Raw genomic sequence first — 24,501 nt, forward strand, 5'->3', positions numbered from 1 at the left:
ACGAGGGGGCGCTGAGTCCTGAAAACTTGAGATCACGTCTGACGAGGCTGAGTCGCTACATTGAGACACGTGTACGGGCGGAGTCCTAACCTGAGATCACTGTCGAGTGACGAGGCCTGAGTCACTAACTTAGAAATCAGCATGTACGGAGTGAGTGCCTGAGACTTCAAGAGTACACAGTGGTACGAGGGCTGTGGAGTGCCAAGCGTTGAGAGGTGCACTGGTGAGCGGATGGCCTGAGTCCTAAGCGTGTGAGATCACGGGTGTACGAGGCGTGAGTCAGAGACTTGAGATTCACGTGATACGGCCTGAGTCCATGAACTGAGATCGGCGATTGTGGAAGCGGAGGCCTGAAGGTCCATAAGCTGAGACACGGGTACGAGGGCGTCGTTGGATTCCTAACTTGAGATCAGGTACGAGGCCTTGAGTCCTAACTGAGATCACGTGCGAGGCCGGGATCGGTCTAACTTGTGAATCTACGGTACGAGCCGAGGTCCTGAACATTGAGAGTCAGGCGCACTAACATCCAATGCATGATTCATGTGAAAATCTGAGTGTAAGAGGTGAATGACCAAGTAGGACCTAAGCCCTGTAGAGAAGTAGTGTGTTGATATAATGGGAACAGTGTGCAACTACGAAAAGCTGTAGAGACTATATACTGTATTTAAAACTGGGGTGGTTCGTGTTCATTCCGTTAACAGAACCAGCCTGTTAGCCGTGGTATATAGGCATTAGCAATACTCCTCGCCTGACCTTGGAGATTATAAATTCGAGCCCTGGAAATGCCTGATTGCTGGAGAAAGCCATGTGGATATATCAAGGACTGTATACCACAGGTATAAACAAACGATTGTATTTGTACTGCTCTAATATACGTTGCATAACCAAGTTTTATAATAGCAATAAGGTCCCCAGGGGGTTTGTGATATATGGCCAAATATACCACGGGCTAAGGGCTGTATACAGGCACTCCGCGTTGTGTTGTGCATAAGAACAGCCCTTTAGCCGTGGTATTTTGTCCATATACCACAAAACCCCTCTGGCCTTATTGCTTAATGTAGTAGACTAGAGACAGGGCCCTACCTTCTACAAGACCCGAAGCCCGGTGCCAGTCCTTCCCTTTGGAGTTGAGGCCTCACACTCGTACTCCCCTCGTCCTCATACTGCACGTGGTACAGTTGGAGGTGGGCTCCTGCCAAGCTGACTTCATGATTGGCCGGGCAGCTCTCCGTCCATCTTCCTCCAGTGGATCTGAGGGATGGGGCTGTGGAGGAGGGAGGAGTTAAGACATACAGTATACCAATGCCTTGCAAAAGTATTCATCCCCCTTGGCGTTTTTCCTATTTTGTTGCATGTACAACCGTAATTTAAATTGATTATTATTTGGATTTCATGTAATGGAACATACACAAAATAATCCAAATGGTGAAGTGGAAATGTAAAAAAATTACTTGTTTCAATTATTATTATTTTTTAAAGTAAAACGGAAAAGTGTGGCGTGCATACAGTTGAAGTCGGGAAGTTTACATACACTTAGGTTGAGTCATTAAAAAACTAATTTTTCAAACAACTCAACAAATTTCTTGTTAACAAACTTTAGTTTTGGCAAGTCGGTTAGGACATCTACTTGTGCATGACACAGGTTAATTTTTCCAACAATTGTTTACAGATAGATTATTTCACTTATAATTCACTGTATCACAATTCCAGTGGGTCAGAAGTTTACATACACTAAGTTGACTGTGCCTGTAAAACAGCTTGGAGAATTCCAGAAAAATTATGTCATGGCTTTAGAAGCTTCTGATAGGCTAATGACATAATTTGAGTCAATTGGAGATGTACCTGTGGTATGTATTTGAAGGCCTACCTTCAAACTCAGTGCCTCTTTGCTTGACATCATGGGAAAATCAAAAGAAATCAGGCAAGACCTGCATCGTTTTTTTGTAGATCTCCACAAGTCTGGTTCATCCTTGGGAGCAATTTCCAAACGCCTGAAGGTACCACATTCATCTGTACAAACAATAGTAAGCAAGTATAAAACACCATGGGACCACACAAGCCGTCATACCGCTCAGGAAGGAGACGTGTCTGTCTCCTAGAAGATGAACGTACTTTGGTGGCGAAAAAGTGCAAATCAATCCCAGAAACAACAGCAAAGGACCTTGTGAAGATGCGGAGGAAAACAGGTAACAAAAGTATCTATGTCCACAGTAAAAACAATCCAATATCGACATAACCTGAAAAGCCGCGCTCAGCAAGGAAGAAGACATTGCCTCAAAAACCGCCATAAAAAAGCCAGACTACGGTTTGCAACTGCACATGAGGACAAAGATCATACTTTTTGGAGAAATTCCTCTGGTCTGATGAAACTAAAATAGAACTGTTTGGCCATAATGACCATCGTTATGTGTGGAGGAAAAAGGGGGAGGCTTGCAAGCCGAAGAACACCATCCCAACCGTGAAGCACGGGGGTGGCAGCATCATGTTGTGGGGGGCTTTGCTGCGAGGAGGACTGGTGCACGTTCACAAAATAGATGGCATCATGAGGGCATGAAAATTATGTGGATATATTGAAGCAACATCTCAAGACATCAGTCAGAAGTTAAAGCTTGTCACAAATGGGTCTTCTAAATGGACCAATGCACCCAAGCATACTTCCAAAGTTGTGGGCAAAATGGCTTAAGGACAACAAAGGCAAGTATGTGAGTGGACCATCACAAAGCCCTGACCTCAATCCTTATGGGAATTTGTGGGCCGAACTGAAAAAAGTCGTGCGCAAGCAAGGAGGCCTACAAACCTGACTCAGTTACACCAGCTCTTCAGAAGGAATGGGCCAAAATTCACCCAACTTATTGTGGGAAGCTTGTGAAGGCTACCCGGAAACGTTTGACCCAAGTTAAACTAATTTAAAGGCAATGCTACCAAATACTAATTGAGTGTATGTAAACTTCTGACCCACTGGGAATGTGAAAGAAATAAAAGCGTTTACTATTATTCTGACATTTCACATTCTTAAAATAAAGTGTGATCCTACTGACCTAAGACAGGGACTTTTTACTAGGATTAATGTCAGGAATTGTGAAAAACTGAGTATAAATGTATTTGGCTAAGGTGTATGTAAACTTCCAACTTCAACTGTATGATTCACCCTCTTTGCATGAACCCCTAAATAAGAATCTGGTGCTACCAATTACCTTCAGAAGTCACATAATGAGTTAAATAAAGTCACCTGTGTGCAATCTAAGTGTACATGATCTGTCACATATCTCAGTATATAACCTGTTCTGAATGCCCCAGAGTCTGCTACACCAAGCAGGGCACCACAAGCAAGTGGCACCATGAAGACAAAGAAGCTCTCCAAACCGGTCAGGACAAGTGTGAGAAGTACAGTCAGGGTTGATTAATAAGAACAACATCAGAAACGTTGAACATCCACTGAGCCCATTAAATACATTTTTTTAAACTGGATAGAATATGGCACCACAACAAACCTGCCAAGAGAGGGTCCACCCACCAAAACTCATGGACCAGGCAAGGAGGCATTAATCAGAGGCAACAAAGAGACAAGAAACCCTGAAGAAGCTGCAAAGCTCCACAGGGAGATTGGAGCATCTGTCCATAGGACCACTTTAAGCCGTACACTCCACAGAGCTAGGCTTTATGGAAGAGTGGCCAGAAAAAAAAGCCATTGCTTAAAGAAAAAAATAAGCAAACACGTTTGGTGTTCGCCAAAAGGCATGTGGGAGACTCCCCAAAACATATGGAGGAAGGTACTCTGGTCAGATGAGACTAAAATGTAGCTTTTGGCATAAACCCAACATCTCTCATCACCCCGAGAATACCATCCCCACAGTGAAGCATGGTGGTGGCAGCATCATGCTGTGGGGATGTATTCATCTGCAGGGACTGGGAAACTGGTTAGAACTGAAGAATGATGGATGGAGCTAAATACAGGGAAATTCTTGAGGGAACCTGTTTCAGTCTTCTAGAGATTGAGACTGGGACGGGAGGTCACCTTCCAGCAGGACAATGACACTAAGCATACTGCTGAAGCAACACTCGAGTGTTTAAGTTGAACATTTAAATGTCTTGAATGCCATTCAAGCCCAGATCTCAATTCAATTGAGAATCTGTGGTAGGACTTAAAATGCTGTACACCAGCAAAAACCATCCAACTTGAAGGAGCTGGAGCAGTGGCTAGATGTGCCAAGCTATAGAACATACCCAGAGACTTGCAGCTGTAATTGTGCAAAAGGTGGCTCTACAAAGTATTGACTTTGGGGTGAATAGTTATGCACGCTAAAGTTGTCGAGTTTTTTGTCCTTTTTCTTGTTTCACAAGAAAAAAATATTTAGCATCTTCAAAGTGGTAGCATGTTATGTTAATCAAATGATACAAACTCCCCCAAAAAAGTGTAAGTTGTAAGGCAACAAAATTGAAAAATGCCAAGGGGGTGAATACTTTCGCAAAGGCACTGTAAACACATAGCTTTTCATGTGAATATTTTATACACAGTGCATTCAATAAACCACGTCATACTCTAGGTCTGAGCAAGGATCAAATCAAAATCAAATCAAATGTTATTTGTCACATGCGCCGAATATGCCTATTACAAGCCCTTAACCAACGATGCAGTTTAAGAAATAGAGTTAAGGAAATATTAACTAAATAAACTAAAGTACATGTAGTAGTGGTAAAGTAACTATGCATAGATAATAAACAGCGAGTAGCAGAAAATCAAAGGAGGGCGGGTGTCATGAATAGTCGAAGGGGTGGATCTAAATGAGCATGGCCGAGTGCTAAGTGGTGAAACTAATCCAGGTGCCATTTTATGAATGTTCAGCAGTCTTAGGCTGGTAGAAGCTGTTAAGGAGCCTTTTGAACCTAGACTTGTGCTTCGTACCGCTCTGTGCGGTAGCAAGGGAACAGTCTATGACTTGGGGACTGAGTCTTTGACAATTTTTGCGGCTTTCCTCTGACACCGCTTCGATATAGAGTATCAGTCAAAAGTTTGACCCCCTACTCATTCTCAGGGTTTTTCTTTATTTTTTACTATTTTCTACATGAAAAACACAAAAAGTGTTAAACAAAGTAGACACACTTTGCCTTGATGACAGCTTTGCACACTCTTCCCATTCTCTCAACCAGCTCATGTGAGTAGTCACCTGGAATCATTTTCAGTTAACAGTTGTGTTAATTTGTGAATTTCTTCCTTCTTAAAACTTCTTGTCAATAGGGGGGCGCCAATTCGACTTTGTAAAAATTCGTTCCCAGAATTAAACTGCCTCGTACTCAATTTCTTGCTCGTACAAATGCAATTATTATTACTATTGGATAGAAAACACTCTTAGTTTCTAAACCGTTTGAATTATATGCTGTGAGTAAAACAGAACTCAAGTTGCAGCTAACTTCCTGTCAGGAAGTGAGAAATCTGAAATCGATGCTCTGTTCCAGGGTCGTTTATTAAATTGCATGTAATCTATGAGTCGACATGCACTGCATTACGATTTCCCCTAGATGTCAGTAAGCAGTGAGAATTGGAATGGTTGCTAGGCAGATCTGAGGCCATATAAAGGCCTCATGGAACCGGGGTGCGCTCTTTCAACGTTCGTCATGGCGCAAGACAGACCTCAGGATGGCATTCTGAAAAGCTCTCGTTATAGGCCTTAGATATATCCGGCTCTGATTTATTCGATATAGGTTAAAGACATCATAATGTAGTTATTTTAAACCGAATATCAGTTTATATCAGTATATTGCGATTTTCGGATATTTCTTTGCTGCGTTATGGGAGGGACACGTCTTCCACAGCTAATGTTTGCTGCTAATTCCTAAGTTTGAAGACGGCAATCTACAACCGAGCAACGATGACTTTGGACAAAGGACCACTTGCACAAGATTCTGATGGAAGCTCATCAAAAAGTAAGAACTATTTATGATGTAATTCGTTGTTCTGTTGAAAAATGTAAAACTATTATTCCGGCATTAATTTCGGTGCGGTCTCGCTTTAGCGCACGCTGTATGCGTAGTAACGTTAATTTAAAAAATCTAACACAGTGGTTGCATTAAGAACTAATGTATCTTTCATTTGCTGTCCAACCTGTATTTTTAGTCAAGTTTATGATTAGTTATTGATTAGATTAGGTGCCTCTCCCAAGATTTCTCCCGACATTTTGTTGGCAGCTTGGCTACTATTCTCATTGTATAACCACGATTTGTGCCGCTAAATATGCACATTTTCGAACAAACAATATATTTATGAATATGATGTTATAGGACTGTCATCTGATGAAGTTTTGAGAAGGTATGAAAAAATGTATATCTTTTTAACAGTATAACTTTAACGTCCCTCGCCCCGACCTCTGCGGACAGGACCCTCTCACACATCAACAATGACCCACGAAGCGTCGTTACCACGCTCCAGCAAAAGCCGCGGCCCTTGAGAGAAGGTGCAACACTACTTCTGGTTTCAGAGCAAGTGACGAACTGATTGAACGCTAGTAGCGCGTACCGCTAACTAGTAGCATTTCACATCCTACATTTGCTGGTTTATTCGCCATATCGCTAACGTGCATGAATCAATGCTGCCTGTGTGGTTGGCTATTGTAGTAAGCTAAATAATGCTAAATTGGTTTTCGCTGTAAAACACTTAAAGAATCTGAAATATGGCTGGATCACAAGATCTTTGTCTTCATTTGCTGTACGCTGTGTATTTTTCATAAATGTTTTAGATGAGTATTTAGTAATTCACGTTGCTCTCTGTAGTTATTCTAGTTGCTTTGGTGAGAGTTGTGATGGTGCTGCAATGTAAAACTATGATTTATACCTGAAATATGCACATTTTTCGAACAAAACATATGCTATACAATAAATATGTTATCAGACTGTCATCTGATGAAGTTGTTTCTTGGTTATGACTATTTATATCTTTATTTGGTCGAATTTGTGATAGCTACCTATGCAGGAAAAAAAGGTGGGAAAAAAAAGTTGTGTCTTTTGCTATGGTGGTTAGCTAATAGAAATACATATTGTGTCTTCCCTGTAAAACATTTTAAAAATCAGAAATGATCGCTGGATTCACAAGATGTGTATCTTTCATTTGGTGTCTTGGACTTGTGATTTCATGAACATTTATTATATGATATCCCTGTGGCTTTAGGCTAGGCTATGCTAGTCAGCTTTTTGATGGGGGGGATCCCGGATCCGGGTTTGTGACTCGTTAGAGTTAATGCATTTGAACTAATCAGTTGTGTTGTGACATGGTATGGGTGGATACAGAAGATACGCTCTATGTTAAAAGACCAAGTCCATATTATGACAAGAACAGCTCAAATAAGCAAAGAGAGTGCAGTTGCAAAACCATCAAGCGCTATGATGAAACTGGCTCTCATGAGGACCACCACAGGAAAGGAAGACCCAGAGTACCTCTGCTGCAGAGGATAAGTTCATTAGAGTTACAGCCTAAGAAATTGCAGCCCAAATAAATGCTCACATAGTCAAGTAACAGACACATCTCAACATCAACTGTTCAGAGGAGACTGTGTGAATCAGGCCTCATGGTTGAATTGCTGCAAAGAAACCACAACTAAGGACACCAATAAGAAGAAGAGACTTGCTTAGGCCAAGAAACACGATCAATGGACATTAGACCGTGGAAATCTGTCCTTTGGTCTGAGAGTCAAATGAACCGCCGTGTCTTTGTGAGACGCAGAGTAGGTGAATGGATGATCTCACCATGTGTGGTTCCCACCGTGAAGCATGGAGGAGGAGATGTGATGGTGTGGGGGTGCTTTGCTGGTGACACTGTCTGTGATATATTTAGTATTCAAGGCACATTTAACCAGCATGGCTACCACTGCATTCTGCAGCAATAGCCATCCCATCTGCTTTGCGCTTAGTGGMACTATCATTTGTTTTTCCACAGGACAATGACCCAACACACCTCCAGGCTGTGTAAGGGCTATTTGACCAAGGAGGAGAGTGATGGAGTGCTGCATCAGATGACCTGGCCTCCCCAATCACCAGACGTCAACCCAATTGAGATGGTTTGGAATGAGTTGTACCGCAGAGTGAAGGAAAAGCAGCCAACAAATGCTCAGCATATGTGAGAACTCCTTCAAGACTCCTTCAAGACTGGGGCTCCTGAGTAGCGCAGCGGTCTAAGGCACTGCATCTCAGTGCTAGAGGCATCACTACAGACACCATGGTGTGAATCCAGGCAGTATCACAACTAGCCGTGATTGGGAGTCCCATAGGGCGGTGCACAATTGGCCCAGCATCATCTGGGTTTGGCCGGTGTAAGCCGTCATTGTAAATAAGAATTTGTTCTTAACTGACTTGCCTAGTTAAATAAAGGTAAAAAAAAAATGTTTTAAAGACTGTTGGAAAAGCATTCCTCATGAAGCTGGTTTAGAGAATGCCAAGAGTGTACAAAGCTGTCATCAAGGCAAAGGGTAGCTACTTTGAAAAATCTAAAATATTTTTTGATTTGTTTAACACTTTTTGGGTTATTACATGATTCTATATGTGTTATTTCGTAGTTGTGATGTCTTCACTATTATTCTACAATGTAGAAAATAGTACAAATAAAGAAAAACCCTTGAATGAGTAGGTGTGTCCAAACTTTTGACATGTACTGTAGGTCCTGGATGGCAGGAAGCTTGGCCCCAGTGATGTACTGGGCCTACAGAGGGTACACACTACCCTATGTAGCGTCTTATGGTTGGATGCCGAGCAGTTGCCATACCAGGCGGTGATGCAACCAGTCAGGATGCTGTCAATGGTGCAGCTGTAGAACCTTTTGAGGATCTGAGGACCCATGCCAAATCTTTTCAGTCTCCTGAGGGGGAAAAGATGTTGTCATAATCTCTTCACGACCTTCTTGATGTGTTTGGACCATGATAGTTTGTTGGTGATGTGGACACCAAGGAACTTGAAATTCTCAACCCGCTCCACTCCAGCCTCGATGAGGATGGGGGAATGTTCGACCCTCCTTTTCCTGTAATCCACGATAATCTTCTTTGTCTTGCTCACATTGAGAGAGAGGTTATTGTCCTGCCCCACACAGCCAGGTCTCTAACCTCCTCCTTATAGGCCGCCTCATCGGTGATCTAATCGTTGTCGGTGATCAGGCCTACCACTGTTGTGTCATCAGCAAATGTAACGATGGTGTTGGAGTCGTGCTTGGCCATGCAGTAGTGAACAGGGAGTACAGGAGGGGACTAACCACGRACCCCTGAGGGGCCCCTGTGTTGAGGATCAGTGTGGCAGATGTGTTGTTACCTACCCTTACTACATGGAGGTGGCCCGTCAGGAAGTCCAGGATCCAGTCGCAGAGAGATATTTAGTCCCAGGGTCCTTAGCTTAGTGATGAGCTTTGTGGGCACTATGGTGTTGAACGCTGAGCTGTAGTCAATGAATAACATTRTCACATAGGTGTTTCTTTTTGTCCAGGTGGGAAAGGCAGTGTGAAGTGCAATTGAGATTGCATCATCTGTGGATTTGTTGGGGCGGTATGCGAATTGGAGTGGGTCTAGMGTTTCTGGGATGATGGTGTTGATGTGAGCCATGACCAGCCTTTCAAAGCACTTCATGACTACCGACGTGAGTGCTACGGGGCGGTAGTCATTTAGACAGGTTACCTTCGCTTCCCTGGGCCCAGGGACAATGGGGGTCTGCTTGAAACATGTGGGTATAACAGACTCGGTCAGGGAGAGGTTGAAAATGTCAGTGAAGACACTTGCCAGTTGGTCCGCGCATGCTCTGAGTACACGTCATGGTAATCCATCTGGCCCCGCGGCCAASTGAATGTTGACCTGTTTAAAGGTCTTGCTCACATTGGCTACGGAGAGCGTGATCACACAGTCATCCGGACAGCTGGTGCTCTCATGCATGCTTCAGTGCTTTCCTCGAAGAGAGCATAAAAGGCATTTAGCTCGTCTGGTAGACTCATGTCACTGGGCAGCTCGCGGCTGGGTTTCCCTTTGTAGTCCGTAATAGTTTGCATACATAATATCATTGATTCTCTGTCTACTTCAAAATGTACTTGTAACAATGCACTGGTTATATCGAGACTTACTTTCCCAGGGCGAAGCATTCCAGTGTGATGTTCTGGCCCACCAGTGCAAAGGTGTCTGGGAACTTGACTTTGATATCAGCAGGGTACTTCCTTATTGGGCCTGGTTGGTGGAGAAACAGGAAATAGAAACAAGTGGAGTCACCTGTTTATTCATAACACAACTTAGACCAGCAGCAATACGTTAGTTCACTCTGTGTGGTGACAAGGTGATGCATTTGGTTGGAGGCACTTCATTGTAAATGGTTGTCTCCGGTAGGATAGGTTAGCTGTGTTGCACGCACCACACACACAACACACACACTCAGACACACACACACACACACACCACTCAGACACACACACCCACACACACACACACCACACAACACACACACACACACCACACAACACACAACACACACACACCACACACACACACACACACACACACAACACCACACACACACACCACACACCACACACACACACACCACACACACGCACACACCAATGCTTCCAGCTCAGTTTGCCCTTCATGATGAGTTGTAACAGTGCAGTGCTAGATATGGGCCACGACACAGCCAGAGGCCCCTGTTATAGTATGGTGATGTAGTCATGGTATAACATATGCATGACAGAGCATAGAGCTCCTGAAGTGTTGTTAAGTACACTACTGTTCACCCCTACAACCTTCTCAACTACAACACAACATGCTAGACTGATCCCTATACTGTTTGTGCTCTATCCAACTCCTTGGGTAATTCTCATACCTAACCTCACATGACCTCTAGGTGAACTCCAGGTGAACTCTAGGTGAGCTCTAGGTGAACTCTAGGTGAGCTCTAGGTGAGCTCTAGGTGAACTCTAGGTGAACTCTAGGTGAGCTCTAGGTGAACTCTAGGTGAGCTCCAGGTGAGCTCTAGGTGAACTCCAGATGAACTCTTGGTGCGCTCTAGGTGAACTCCAGGTGAGCTCTAGGTGAGCTCTAGGTGAACTCTAGGTGAACTCTAGGTGAACTCTAGGTGAACTCCAGGTGAGCTCTAGGTGAACTCCAGGTGAACTCCAGGTTCAATCTAGAACGTTCAATCTAGAACATTAGCATAGATCCCATCCTTCTTGTAAGTGGGGAGGCACAGATTCCATTTGGCTTAACATTATTTTGGGGTGGAAAAATGATGTCCTCCCTAAAATGGTGCTGTTCTTTTGACAGTAACTCCAACAGAATAATTTAAACTAATATCMGGAATTCTAACTTGAGAAAACCACCTAATAAATGTGACTATTCACTAAAGTGTTCCAAGATACATAGGTGCATTTTGAGTTAGTGTTAGCCATCTAGGTGAGCTCTAGGTGAGCTCTAGGTAAACTCTAGGATTAGGATTCTCTTAATCTTTTTCTCAAGCTTTTTCCATATTCAGACAAACATACAACAAAAGGCTCTCTCTCCACACTTCAGCTGTGGTCTCTGACTCCAGAGATGGAGTCCGCCCGACTAACCCTATTTCTCTTATCCCTGAGATTCATCCTCTCTTAGGTTCATGTGTGGTTCTCTGGTCTTAAGATGGACCAACTCTTTGGACAAACTCTGTCCTAAGCWAAACGAAGCAAACTACAGACAGTAGGTAATGTGAGGACTAAAACTTAGATAGTGATCAAGGTGATCTTATAAGTTGTAGGGTATATGCATGATGCTGAATAATGGGAGGACTATCTTTACTGATTCCTATTTTTTAATAGGTAACAAAACCAACAACTAACGTTCAGCCTGGGAGACAAATGGTATGTGCAGACTGGTGGATGTTGTGGTAGCCATTACGTAACAGGTTTCTATCTCAACGTAGAGGAAAACAGAAACTAACGTTCTGCCAGGGGGACGAGGGGGATGAACTTGCTGAAGACGCTCTTGGAGATGGAGGCACTGGAGACAAAGCAGGAGTAGTTTCCGCTGTCAGACGAGTCCACCTGGTGACAGACATCAACAATTCATGAAAACACAACTAATGCACTATATAGGGCAGTGGTTCCCGTACCGTATAGTCCCGTACCCCTTCAAACATTCAACCTCCAGCTGCGTACCTCTCTAGCACCAGGGTCAGCGCAATCTCAAATGTTGTTTTTTGCCATCATTGTAAGCCTGTCACACACACTTACATCTTACATATACAATACATTTATTAATTTTAGTTTTTGTCACAACCCGGCTCGTGGAAAGTGACACAGAGCTCTAATAGGACCGGGACAGAAATAATAATATAATAATAAATCAATAATGTTGATCTTAATTTAGCCATCTTACATATAAAACCTTATTTTTTTATAAAACATGTGAATAGCTCACCACAGGTTAATGAGAAGGGTGTGCTTGAAAGGATGCACATAACTCTGCAGTGTTGGGTTGTATTGGAGGGAGTCTCAGTCTTAAATCATTTTCCACACAGTCTGTGCCTGTATTTAGTTTTCATGCTAGTGAGGGCCGAGAATCCACTCTCACATAGGTARGTGGTTGCAAAGGTCATCAGTGTCTTAACAGCATGATTTTCCAAGGCAAGAAACTCTGAGCYCAGCCCTATCCAGAAATCTGTCAGTGTCTTCTGATTAAATTCAATTTTCACAGAACTGCTTTTTGCAACTTGGATGAGGCTCTCTTGTTCAGATATCAGTAAGTGGACTGGAGGCAGGGCATGAYAGGGATAARGAATCCAGRTGTTTGTATCGTCCGTTTCGGGAAAATAACTGCGTAATTGCGCACCCAGCTCACTCAGGTGCTTCGCTATATCACATTTGACATTGTCCGTAAGCTTGAGTTAATTTGCACCCAAAAAATCATACAATGATGGAAAGACCTGTGTGTCGTCCTTGTTAATGCAGACAGAAAAGAGCTCCAACTTTTTAATCATAGCCTCAATTTTGTCCAGCACATTGAATATAGTTGCGGAGAGTCCCTGTAATCCTAGATTCATTTCATTCAGGTGAGAAAAAACATCACCCAGATAGGCCAGTCATGTGAGAAACTCTTCATCATGCAAGCGGTAAGACTAGTGAAAATTATGGTCAGTAAAGAAAACTTTAAGCTCGTCTCTCAATAAAAAAAAATTGGTCAATAATTTGCCCCTTGATAACCAGCGCACTTCTGTATGTTGTAAAAGCGTTACATGGTCGCTGCCCATATCATTGCATAATGCAGAAAATACACGAGAGTTCAGGGGCCTTGCTTTAACAAAGTTAACCATTTTCACAGTDGTGTCCAAAACGTRTTTCWYGCTGTCAGGCATTCRCTTGGCAGCAAGAGCCTCTCGGTGGATGCTGCAGTGTACCCAAGTGGTGTCAGGAGCAACTGCTTGCACACGCGTTACCACTCCACTATGTCTCCCTGTCATGGCTTTTGCYCCARCAGTACAGATACCAACACATCTTGACCACAAGTCCATTTGATGTCACAAAGCTGTCCAGTACTTTACAAATATCCTCTCCTGTTGTCCTGGTTTCCAGTGGTTTGCAGAAGAGGATGTCTTCCTTAATTGACCCCCTATAAATGTAACGGACATATACCAGGAGCTGGCAAGGCCCGCCACGTCTGTTGACTCATCCAGTTGTAACGCATAGAATTCACTGGCTTGTATGCGAAGCAGTAATTGTCTCAAAACGTCTCCTGCCATGTCACTGATGCGTCGTGAAACAGTGTTGTTTGATGAAGAAATTGTCTGTATAGTTTTTTTGGCCATATTTTGGCAGCAAGAAGAATTAAGTCCTCCACAATAGTATGGGGCTGGCCTGTCCCAGCCACTCGGCAGCTCACCATATAAGACGCTTCTAGCCCCTTCTTATTAATGGTATCTGTTGCTTTTATACATGTCTTACTACTCAAAAGTCGTCTTTATTCTCGCTCAAAAAACTCCTGTGGTTTATTTTTCAAATTGTCATGTTTCGTTTCTAAATGTCTGCGCAATACTGAAGGTTTCCCGCGAGAGAGTAACGGTTAATGTGATTGGATGTTAATTATTTGACTAGGCTACCTGTATTTGACATTGTGTTGTTATTTCASTGAACACTGGATGGTTAKATTGTATTTTTGGCAGGGAAACAAGGCTACTCAGGRGAGAAAAAAACCTCACCCAAATGTATAGCCCCGTTGGAAAATATAAATGTACTGTTTGAAAATGCCCCACAACATTGCAGATAGGGGATAGGATGTGATTTGGGACACAACCAAAGACAAGACAAGTTAGAAGTTTACCTTAGAGATGAAGAGGTTCCCCGTCATCTGAGAGATGAAGCGACGTTTATCCAGAGGGATGAAGARGGGGAACTCATTCAGAATCCAGCGGAATGACAGCTCGTCTACAGAGACAACATATACAACCCTCAACCTATCAGTCATGGAGGAAGAGGGTAGTGAGTCAATATGAGGTGGAGCCAGGAGGAAAGCTGAGGAGCTGGCTCTTACACCGGTTTCACACCTTCCTCCTGACCAAGGATATTAGCCTATAGTACACATCTTTAAATTCTAACCATAGCATATATATTTTCCTTTCCAGCAACTACGGTGGTTACATAACCAGGCCATCAGTACAGCTGTGTTTGGCTGGGGTTGACACAGAACAAAAGTATGTAAAGATTATTAGACATCTATATCTCTCTCCAGACTGTGCTCACTGACTCTCTCTCTCACTGACTCTCTCTCTCACTGACTCTCTCTCTCACTGACTCTCTCTCTCTCTCACTGACTCTCTCTGTCCCTCTCTCTCGCTCTCTCTCTCTCTCTCTCTCTCAACCATTTGATGCTCTAATATCTAACTGACGTCATGATGCTGTGTAAGGAGCTGAAAAGGACAAATCTCACTCAGGAACTGTAATTCTGTACCCACGGAGGCAGCTGAAAGACGTTACCATGGTTTCACAGATTGGTTTGGCTGGATGAATTTGCATAACATGAATATGAATGTCTGCTGTAGAGTATTCTGGTAGAGCTCCCGTTTGATCCCAATTAGGTTTGTTTAACAATGATCAAAGAGGAAGAATTAGACAGTTCCAAAGGAGACCAAATATGGCTAAGACACGACTCAGAGAGGAAAACCTGAACYGATCAGTGTAAAGTACCATTGACGAAAAATACAGAGCGAAACGATAAAAAAGACATAAAACAGCACTATAAACAGCTGATTTTGTCTCACACAGCCCTACACTGAGACTAGAGGTGCCAAACTCAGCTCTGGGCAACAGTGTGAGAAAATAGCATGCAATATGATGTGTCAGAGGCAGCCTCAGAGCCTATATGATTGAGGAGTAGTACAGCCATGTACCAGCAGGGGGCATACTTTTACTGATTTTCACTGCTATGACTATCACTTTTAACATACTGCTAGGTTTGGATATGATACTACCCTAGAGACACATGTAATAGATGCAATGCTACAGACCATAGCATTCCTACAGACACAAGACTCACTGATTATTTTTAAAACAGACCGTGGAACAGATAAGCACAGAAAATGACATCAGACCCCGGACATGTACTCCACTCAGATTAACTCCCCCCTTCAACACTATTGGCGTCCCCCTCTCCTCAGACAGACACTATAAGGATCCCTCCTCTCCTCGACACTATAGGGTCCCCCTTCCCTCAGACAGACACTATAGAGGTCCCTCCTCCCTCAGAAAAACACAGTATAGGGGTCCCTGCCCTCAGACAGACACTATAGGACTCCTCCTCCCTTCAGACAGACACTATAGACTCCCTCCTCCCCTCAGACACGATAGGGTCCCTCCTCCCCTCAGACAGACACTATAGGGTCCTCCTCCCCTCAGACAGACGACTATAGGGTCCCTCCTCCCTCAGGACACTATAGGTCCCTCCTCCTTCAGACAGACACTATAGGGTCCCTCCTCCCTTCAGACAGACACTATAGTCCCTCTCCTTCAGACAGACACTATAGGGTCCCTCCTCTCCTTCAGACAGACACTATAGGGGTCCCTCCTCCCCTCAGACAGAGCGACGTTAGGGTCCTCCTTCCCCTCAGACAATATATAGGGTCCCTCCTCCTTCATGACAGACCATATAGGGTCCTCTCCCTCAGACAGACACGTATAGAGTCCCTCCTCCCCTCAGACAGACACTAAATAGTCCCTCCTCCCCTCAGACAGACACTATAGGCTCCCTCCTTGCCCCTCGATACAGCACCTATAGAGGTCCCTCCCTCCCCTCAAGACAGACACTATAGGGTCCCTCCTCCCCTCAGAAGAACCACGTATAGAGGTCCCTCCTCCCTCAGACACTATAGGGTCCCTCCTCCCCTCAGACACTAAGGGTCCCTCCTCCTCCTCAGACAGACACTATAGAGTCTCCCCCCTTCAGACAGACACTATAAAGGTCCCTCTCCCCTCAGACAGACACTATAGGGTTCCTCCTCTCCCTCAGACAGACACTTAGGGTCCTCCTCCAATTAGACAGACACTATAGCCCTCCTCCCCTCAGACAGACACTATAGGGTCCTCCTCCCCTCAGACAGACACTATAGACGTCCCTCCTCCCTCAGACAGACAGCTATAGGGTCCCTCCTCCGCCTCAGAAGGACACTATAGGTCCCTCCTCCCCTCAGACAGACACTATAGACGTCCCTCCTACCCCTCAGACAACGCTATAGGGTCCCCCTCCCCTCGGGCAGAGCATTATAGGGTCCGCTCCTCCCCTCAGACAGACACTATAGATCCTTCCTCCCTCAGACAGACACTATAGACTCCTCCCCCCTCAGACAGACACTATAGGTCCCTCCTCCCTCAGACAGACACTATAGGGTCCCTCCTCTCCCCTCAGACACTATAGGGTCCCTCCTCCCCTCAGACACATAGGGTCCCTTCCTCCCCTCAACCACTATAGGGCCCCTGCCTCTCCTCAGACAGACACTATAGTGTCCCTCCTCCGCTCAGACAGGTACACTATAGGGTCCTCCTCCCCTCAGACAGACACTATAGAGTCCGCTCCTCCCTCAACAGACACTATAGGGTCCCTCCTCCCTCAGACAGTCCACTAATATGGGTCCCCTCCTCCCCTCAGACAGCTATAGGGTCCCTCCCTCCCTCAGACACTATAGGGTCCCTCCTGCCCTCTAGACAGACTATAGGGCCTCCTCTCTCTCAGACAGATCACTATAGGTGTCCCTCCTCCGCTCAGGACAGACAACTATAGGGTCCTTCCTCTCTCCTCAGACACATCTATAGAGTCCCTCCTCTCCTCAGACCTTAAGAGACTCCTCTCGCTCAGAGCTATAGGGGTCCCTCCTCCTCTCTCAGACACTAATAGGGTCCCTCCTCTCCTCACAGACACTAATAGGGTCCCTCCTCCTCTCAGACAGACACTATAGGGTCCCTCCTCACTCAGACACTATTAGGGTCCTCCCCCTCAACAGACCTATAGGGTCCTTCCTCCCTCAGACAGACACTATAAGGGTCCCTCCTCCCCAGACAGTAAAGGGTCCTCCTCTCCTCAGCAGGACACTAATAGGGTCCCTCCTCCCGTAGACACTAAAGGGTTCCAATCCTCCCCTCAGACACTATAGGGTCTCTCTCTCCTCAGACGCTATAGGTGCCGCCTCTTCCTCAGACAGACACTAAAGGGGTCCCTCCTCTCCTCAATGCTATAGGGTCCCTCCTCTCTCAGACAGAACTATAGGTCCCTCATCCCTCAGACGCTCAATGGGTCTCTCCTCTCCTCCAGACGGCTATAGGGTCCTGCTTCCCTCAGACAGACACTAAAGGGTCCCTCCTCTCCTCCAGATGCTATAGGGTCCCTCCCTTCTCAGATGCTATAGGGGTCCCGTCCTCTCCTCAGACACTATGAGTCCTCCTCTCCTCAGACACTATAGGGTCCCTCCTCTCCTCAGACAGACACTATAGGCCTCCCTCCTCCTCAGACAGACACTATATCCATCTCTTCTCAGACAGACACTATAGGGTCCCTCCTCTTCTCAGACAGACACTATAGGGTCTCTCCTCTCCTCAGACACTATAGGGTCCCTCCTCCTCAGACAGGACACTATAGGGTCTCCTCCTCTCCTCAGACGGCTATAGGTCCCTCCTCTCCTCAACACGACACTATAGGTCCCTCCTCTCCTCAGACAGACACTATAGGTCTGCCTCTCCTCAGAGCTTATAAGGCGCCTCTCTCCTCAGACACGTATTAGTCCTCCCTCTCCTCAGACAGACACTATAGGGTCCCTCCTCCCCTCAGACAGACACTATAGGTCCCGTCCTCCCCTCAGACCACTATAGGGTCCCTCCTCCCTTCAGACAACACGTATAGGGTCCCTGCCTTCCTTCAGACAGACACTATAGAGTCCCTCCTCCTTCAGAACAGACACTATAGAGTCCCTCTTCCCCTCAGACAGACACTATAGACTCCCTCCTCCCTTCAGACAGACACTATAGACTCCTCCTCCTCAGACAGACACTACTTAGGGTCCCTCCTTCCTTCAGACAGACACTATAGAGTCCCTCCTCCCTTCAGACAGACACTATAGGTCCCTCTTCCCCTCAGACAGACACTATAGACTCCCTCCTCCCTCAGACAGACACTCATGACTCCTCCCCCCTCAGACAGACACTATAGGTCCCTCCTCTCCTCAGACAGGACACGATAGGTCCCTCCTCATTCAGACAGACACTATAGGTCCCTCCTCCCCTCAGACAGACACTATAGGGTCCCTCCTCCCCTCAGACAGACACTATAGGTCCCTCCTCCCCTAGACAGACCACTATAGACTCACTCCTCCCCTCAGACAGACACTATAGGGGTCCCTCCTTCCCTCAGACAGACCCTATAGGGTCCCTCCTCTCCTCAGACAGACACTATAGACTCCTCCTCCCCTCAGACACTAAAGGTCCCTCCTCCCTCAGAGCACTATAGGGTCCCTTCCCTCTCCTCAGGACGCTTGGGTCTCTCCTCTCCTCAGGACGCTATAGGGTCCCTCCTCTCCTCAGACAGACACTAAAGGGTCCCTTCCTCTCCGCAGATGCGTATAGGGTCCCTCCTCCCCTCAGACAACACTATAAAACTCCCTCCTCCCCTTAGACACTATAGGGTCCCTCCTCCCTTCAGACAGACACTATAGGTCCTTCCTCCCCTCAGACAGACACTATAGGGTCCCTCCTCCCCTCAGACAGACACTAAAGGGTCCCTCCCTCCTCAGACAGGTAAAGGTCCCTCCCTTCCTCAGAACAGACACTATGGTCCCTCCTCCCCTCAGACACTTAAAGGGTCCCTCCTTCCCCTGCAGACAACTATAGGGTCCCTCCTCTCCTCAGACGCTATAGGGTCTCTCCTCTCCTCAACGCTATAGGGTCCCTCCTTCTCCTCAGACAGACACTAAAGGGTCCCTTCCTCTCCTCAGATGCTATAGGGTCCCTCCTCCCCCAAAGACACTATAGACTCCCTCCTCCCATCAGACACTATAGGGTCCCTCCTCCCCTCAGACAGACACTATAGGGTCCTTCCTCCCCTCAGACAGACACTATAGGGTCCCTCCTCCCCTTAGACAGACACTAAAGGGTCCTCCTCTCCTCAGACAGTAAAGGGTCCCTCCTCTCCTCAGACAGACACTATAGGTCCCTCCTTCCCTCAGACACAAAGGGTCCCTCCCTCCCTCAGACACTATAGGTCCCTTCTCTCCTCAGATCTATAGGGTCCCCCTCTCCTCAGACGCTATAGGGTCCCTCCTCTCCTCAGACAGACACTAAAGGGTCCCTCCTCTCCCAGATGCTATAGCGGTCCCTCCTCTCCTCCGACAGACACTATTAGGGTCCCTCCTCTCCTCAGACGCCTATAGGGTCTCTCCTCTCCTCAGACACTATAGGGTCCCTCCTCTCCTCAGACAGACACTAAAGGGTCCCTCCTCTCCTCAATGCTATAGGTCCCTCCTCTTCTCAGACACTATAGGGTCCCTCCTCTTCTCAGACAGACACTATAGGGTCCCTCCTCTTCTCAGACAGACACTATAGGGTCTCTCCTCTCCTCAGACGCATATGGCCCTCCTCTCCTCAGACAGACCTAGGTCCTCCTCTCATCAGAGCTATAGGTCCCCTCCTCTCCTCAGACAGGACACTATAGGGTCCCTCCTCTCCTCAGACAGACACTATAGGGTCCCTCCTCTCCTCAAGACACTATAGGTCTCTCCTCCCTCAGATCTATAGGGTCCCTCCTCTCCTCGAGACACTATAGGTCCCTCCTCTCCTCAGACACTATAGAGTCCCTCCTCTCCTCAGACAGACACTATAGGGTCCCTCCTCTCCTCAGACACTATAGGAGTCCCTCCTCTCCCTCAAACACTATAGAGTCCCTCCTCTCCTCAGACAGACACAATAGGTCCCTCCTCCCCTCAGACAGACGCTATGGTCCCTCCTCTCCTCAGACAGACGCATATAGGGTCCCTCCTCCCCCCAGACAGACACTATAGAGTCCCTCCTCTCCTCAGACAGACACTATAGGGTCCCTCCTCTCCTCAGACACTATAGGGTCCCTCCTCTCCTCAGACAGACACTATAGGTCCCTCCTCTCCTCAGACAGACATATAGGGTCCCTCCTCTCCTCAGACAGACATTATAGGGTCCCTCCTCTCCTCAGACAGACTCTAAAGGGTCCCTCCTCCCCCCCAGACAGACACTAAAGGGTCCCTCCTCCCCTCAGACAACAATAGGTCCCTCCTCCCCTCAGACAGACTCTAAAGGTCCCTCCTCCCTCAGACAGACACTAAAGGTCCCTCCTCCCCTCAGACAGACACTATAGGGTCCCTCCTCCCCTCAGAACAGACACTATAGGGTCCCTCCTCTCCCCAGACACTATAGAGTCCATCCTACCCTCAGACAGACACTATATTGTCCCTCCTCCCCTCAGACAGACGATATAGGGTCCCCTAAACAGGTTTAAGCACTCCTTCATTCCCATGTCCATCAAATACCTCTACAGCAAAGCTGAGCTGGGTTAGTAGGCCACTCACTGAATTAAGGGAAATGTGCAATTGATTATATCTATGTGGCTATATGAAAAGTGTGCAATGTGTATGATGGGTAACGTGCAATGTGTGTATTATGGAATGTGTAATGTATCGGTTTGAATCTTCCCTCAGGACACTAAGTTCATCCTATCCTACACTATACCCAGCCATGTCTCACACATCTTCACACTTCAGTTGAGATGTGTTGAGACACTTTGAGACATGACATAGACCACTATTCAAGACATCTTAAGATACATTTGACACCATCTGTGTCTAGCATTAGCATTAGCCATAACAATGACCTAGCATCATATAATTAGCCGTTAGCTTAGCCTAGCACTTACCTGGGTAGTGTGGGGGAGGAGCGCAGAGCAGCACTGCCCCCTGGCCCTCCTTCACATACACCGCCTCTCTCTCCTCAGAGGAGAAGAAGTCCAGGTCTGGAGAAAGAGAGGGGGGGGACAGAGAGAGGGTGGGGGGGAAAGAGAGAAGGCGAGGGAGAGAGTGACGGGGGAGAGTGGGGAGAGGAAGACAGAGAGAGTTCAGATTCATTAACAAGCCTGGATAATCCACTGTCACACTCTCCCTCGCCTCATTTATGTAAGAACACTGATCCTCCAAATACWCTTAAACCCTGTAACCTCTCTCTCAAAACCATTTCACAACCAGGACCTGCATTTAACTAGTTGGCAGGCTTGTAATTTGCAACTGTCATCTTTCAAAGTGAACTTACTATCGATTCAGCAGAAGTGATTCCATGTCATGCTACCCTCAAAAAGTTTGACCATTCAAATTCCATTTCCACAGCTGTTATGATGTGCCAGTGCTGCCTGTCAATCACAGCTCCACTCACATAGGCATGACAGCCTAGCCTAAGGGGCTGGTCTAAAAAAATCCTTTCGTCCTTCCTGCCAATGATAATGTGTTACGTAACAATGGGGACGGGGATCCCATCCAATCACGTCCAATCCACTCCACTCACATCCAAACTGGACAGCGGCCTCTCTGCTGACAACAGTGCCGTAGTCGTTGGTGGCCTTACAGGTGTACTTCCCAACGTGCTTGTTCTTGATGGGGTTAGAGATGACCAGGTTGCCTCCCACCAACGTGTAGTGGTTGTCTTCATCCTGGTCTATATTCCTGCTGTTTAATCTCCACCTGAGGAGAGAGGAGGGGACACGGACATGTGCTCTTGAGCCAAAAGAGGTTCCCTAAACGGCCAGGTTACAGTTCAAAACAAATGACAACGTTTACTTTTTACTTACACACATTCGAAGAAAATGATGTAAGGTGAGAGACTAGGAATACAAGCAACACAACTCACAAGATAGGTGGGGTTGGGAGTGGTTGGGGGTTGAGGGACGCATGAGATGTCGCACGAACATACAGTAATTACATCAACAAGCAGGTGGGGTTAGGAGTGCTTGGGGGCCGGTGGTTGTCGTGACGGGTGAGCACTTGGTGAAGGGGACAAGATTATTAGAGAGACGTAACCGCATCTGATGGATCTGTTATCTACCTGTGGAACATATAACACAGCAGTGGTGGGGACGGGAGACGTTTTAATCTTAAGGGGTGGTGAGCGGCCAGGAACACCGGTGTCTCACGTTGGTCACCTTCCTATGTCTCTGTCTATAGGAGGTAGCTTTTGTGACCCAAGGTTATGCATAGGAGCTCGGTCGTTTGAAGGCTTGTGCAATCGACCAGCATGCGATGGTGAGTGTTGCATCAGAGTGATTGCTCTGGGGTTTAAGGTACTTAAGGATATGTCTCTTAAGCCCTTGTGTCTGATGTCGTCTTCATTGATAAACTCATGCCACAGACACAATGGTGTGTACCCGTATATTCCCAAGTGTCTGTGATATGTATTGTGTCGGATCTTAGATGAGGTAGATGGATTAGTACAGCACACAGTAGATGACAGGAAATGTCAAGCGTAAAACCCAGACTCAGCAACATGCGTTAACTACTTAGCTCACGGGCGTGTTTAGCACAACAGCATATGACTATCATCGTATAAGCAACAACACTGGCATCATGTACCTGTGTAGCATCGTCTGAGGAGACAGACGACAGGGTAGAATGAGCCTCAGGACCGGTTGCTAGGTCCAGACAGGACAGAACAGAGCAGAACAGACCAGAGCAGACAGACGACGAGACAGACACAGACAGACAGACAGACAGACAGACAATCCAGACAAGACAGAGCAGACAGACAGACAGACAGACAGACAGACGGGGTGAATGATCAGGAACCTACAGGATCAGATCTAGACAGCACAGACACAGACAGACAGTATCCAGAAGACAGACAGACAGAAGACCAAAGAACAGACAGTACGCTACTCAGGACTACTAGGTCAGAGAGTAATGACTTCAGGAACTGCTAGGTCAGACAGACAGACAGACAGACAGACAGACAGACAGACAGACAGAACAGACGCGAGATCAGACAGACAGACAGACAGACAGCAGGGTGAATGAGCTCAGGACCTACTAGGTCAGACAGACAGACAGACAGACAGACAGACAGACAGACAGAACAGACAGACAGACAGACCGGACAGACAGCACAGGGTGATGAATCAGGACCTACTATGGTCAGACAGACAGACAGAAGACCAGACAGACAGACAGACCAGAACCAAAGACAGACAGACAGACAGAAACTACTAGGTCAGACAGACAGACCAGACAGACAGACGACAGACAGACAGACAGACAGACAGACAGACAGACAGACAGACAGACAGACAGACAGAGCAGACATGAACTAGGACCTACTAGGTCAGAGAGACAAAGAGACAGGAACAGACAGACAGACAGTGTGAATGACTCAGGACTGCTAGGTCGACAGACAGACAGACAGACGACAGACAGACAACAGACAGACAGACAGACAGACAGACAGACAGACAGACAGACAGACAGACAGGGTCGAATGAACTCGGGACCTACTAGGTCAGAGAGACAGGACAGAGAGACAAGACGGATAAATAAGACCAGATACACAGGTGAATGTTTCCAGGACCTGGCAGGTCAGAAAAGACAGACAGACAGACCAGGATAGTCAGCACCCTGTTTTCAGTCTGTTGTCTTTCACTTTGTACCTAATGAATAAGACCACAGGTCTTGGGATAAAGACATGTGAGGAGAAGCGATATAAAGTTCGGTTTATCTTGTTCTTTCACAACCTAAAACATTTGTTTAAGGACAAATTATATTCTGGCAGTAGAAAAACAATATGATGAAATGTCAGTAATTTCCCAGACCCTTGGTGTTTCCTAGTACTGTATGTCTTCTGACAGAGAGTTACAGTCTCAAGGTGCATTAATAACCTAGTATCAGTGCCTTGGGAAAGTTTTCAGACCCTAGTTACAGCATTATTATAAAATGGATTAATTTTTTTTTAAACTCAGCAATCTACACCCAATACCAAAGTGAAAACTGTATAAATGT

The 24,501-nt window shown here is 46.2% G+C and overlaps 1 protein-coding gene across 1 annotated transcript in view; it reads right to left on the reverse strand.

The window, feature by feature from the left end:
• LOC112073117 (contactin-1a) overlaps positions 1-23,096 on the reverse strand; it is a 28,240-nt gene extending 5,144 nt beyond the window's left edge. The window contains exons 1-6 of the mRNA XM_024140468.2: positions 23,086-23,096; positions 22,025-22,200; positions 21,387-21,482; positions 14,292-14,395; positions 11,917-12,019; positions 10,079-10,178 (exon numbers count right to left, since the gene is read on the reverse strand). Coding sequence (XP_023996236.2) covers positions 10,079-10,178; positions 11,917-12,019; positions 14,292-14,395; positions 21,387-21,482; positions 22,025-22,200; positions 23,086-23,096 — 590 coding nt within the window. The remainder of the gene's footprint in view (positions 1-10,078; positions 10,179-11,916; positions 12,020-14,291; positions 14,396-21,386; positions 21,483-22,024; positions 22,201-23,085) is intronic.
• Between the last annotated feature and the right edge of the window lie 1,405 nt (positions 23,097-24,501).

The sequence above is a fragment of the Salvelinus sp. IW2-2015 genome, unplaced genomic scaffold (genome assembly GCF_002910315.2).
Source record: "Salvelinus sp. IW2-2015 unplaced genomic scaffold, ASM291031v2 Un_scaffold2153, whole genome shotgun sequence".
Taxonomy (NCBI): Eukaryota; Metazoa; Chordata; class Actinopteri; order Salmoniformes; family Salmonidae; genus Salvelinus; species Salvelinus sp. IW2-2015.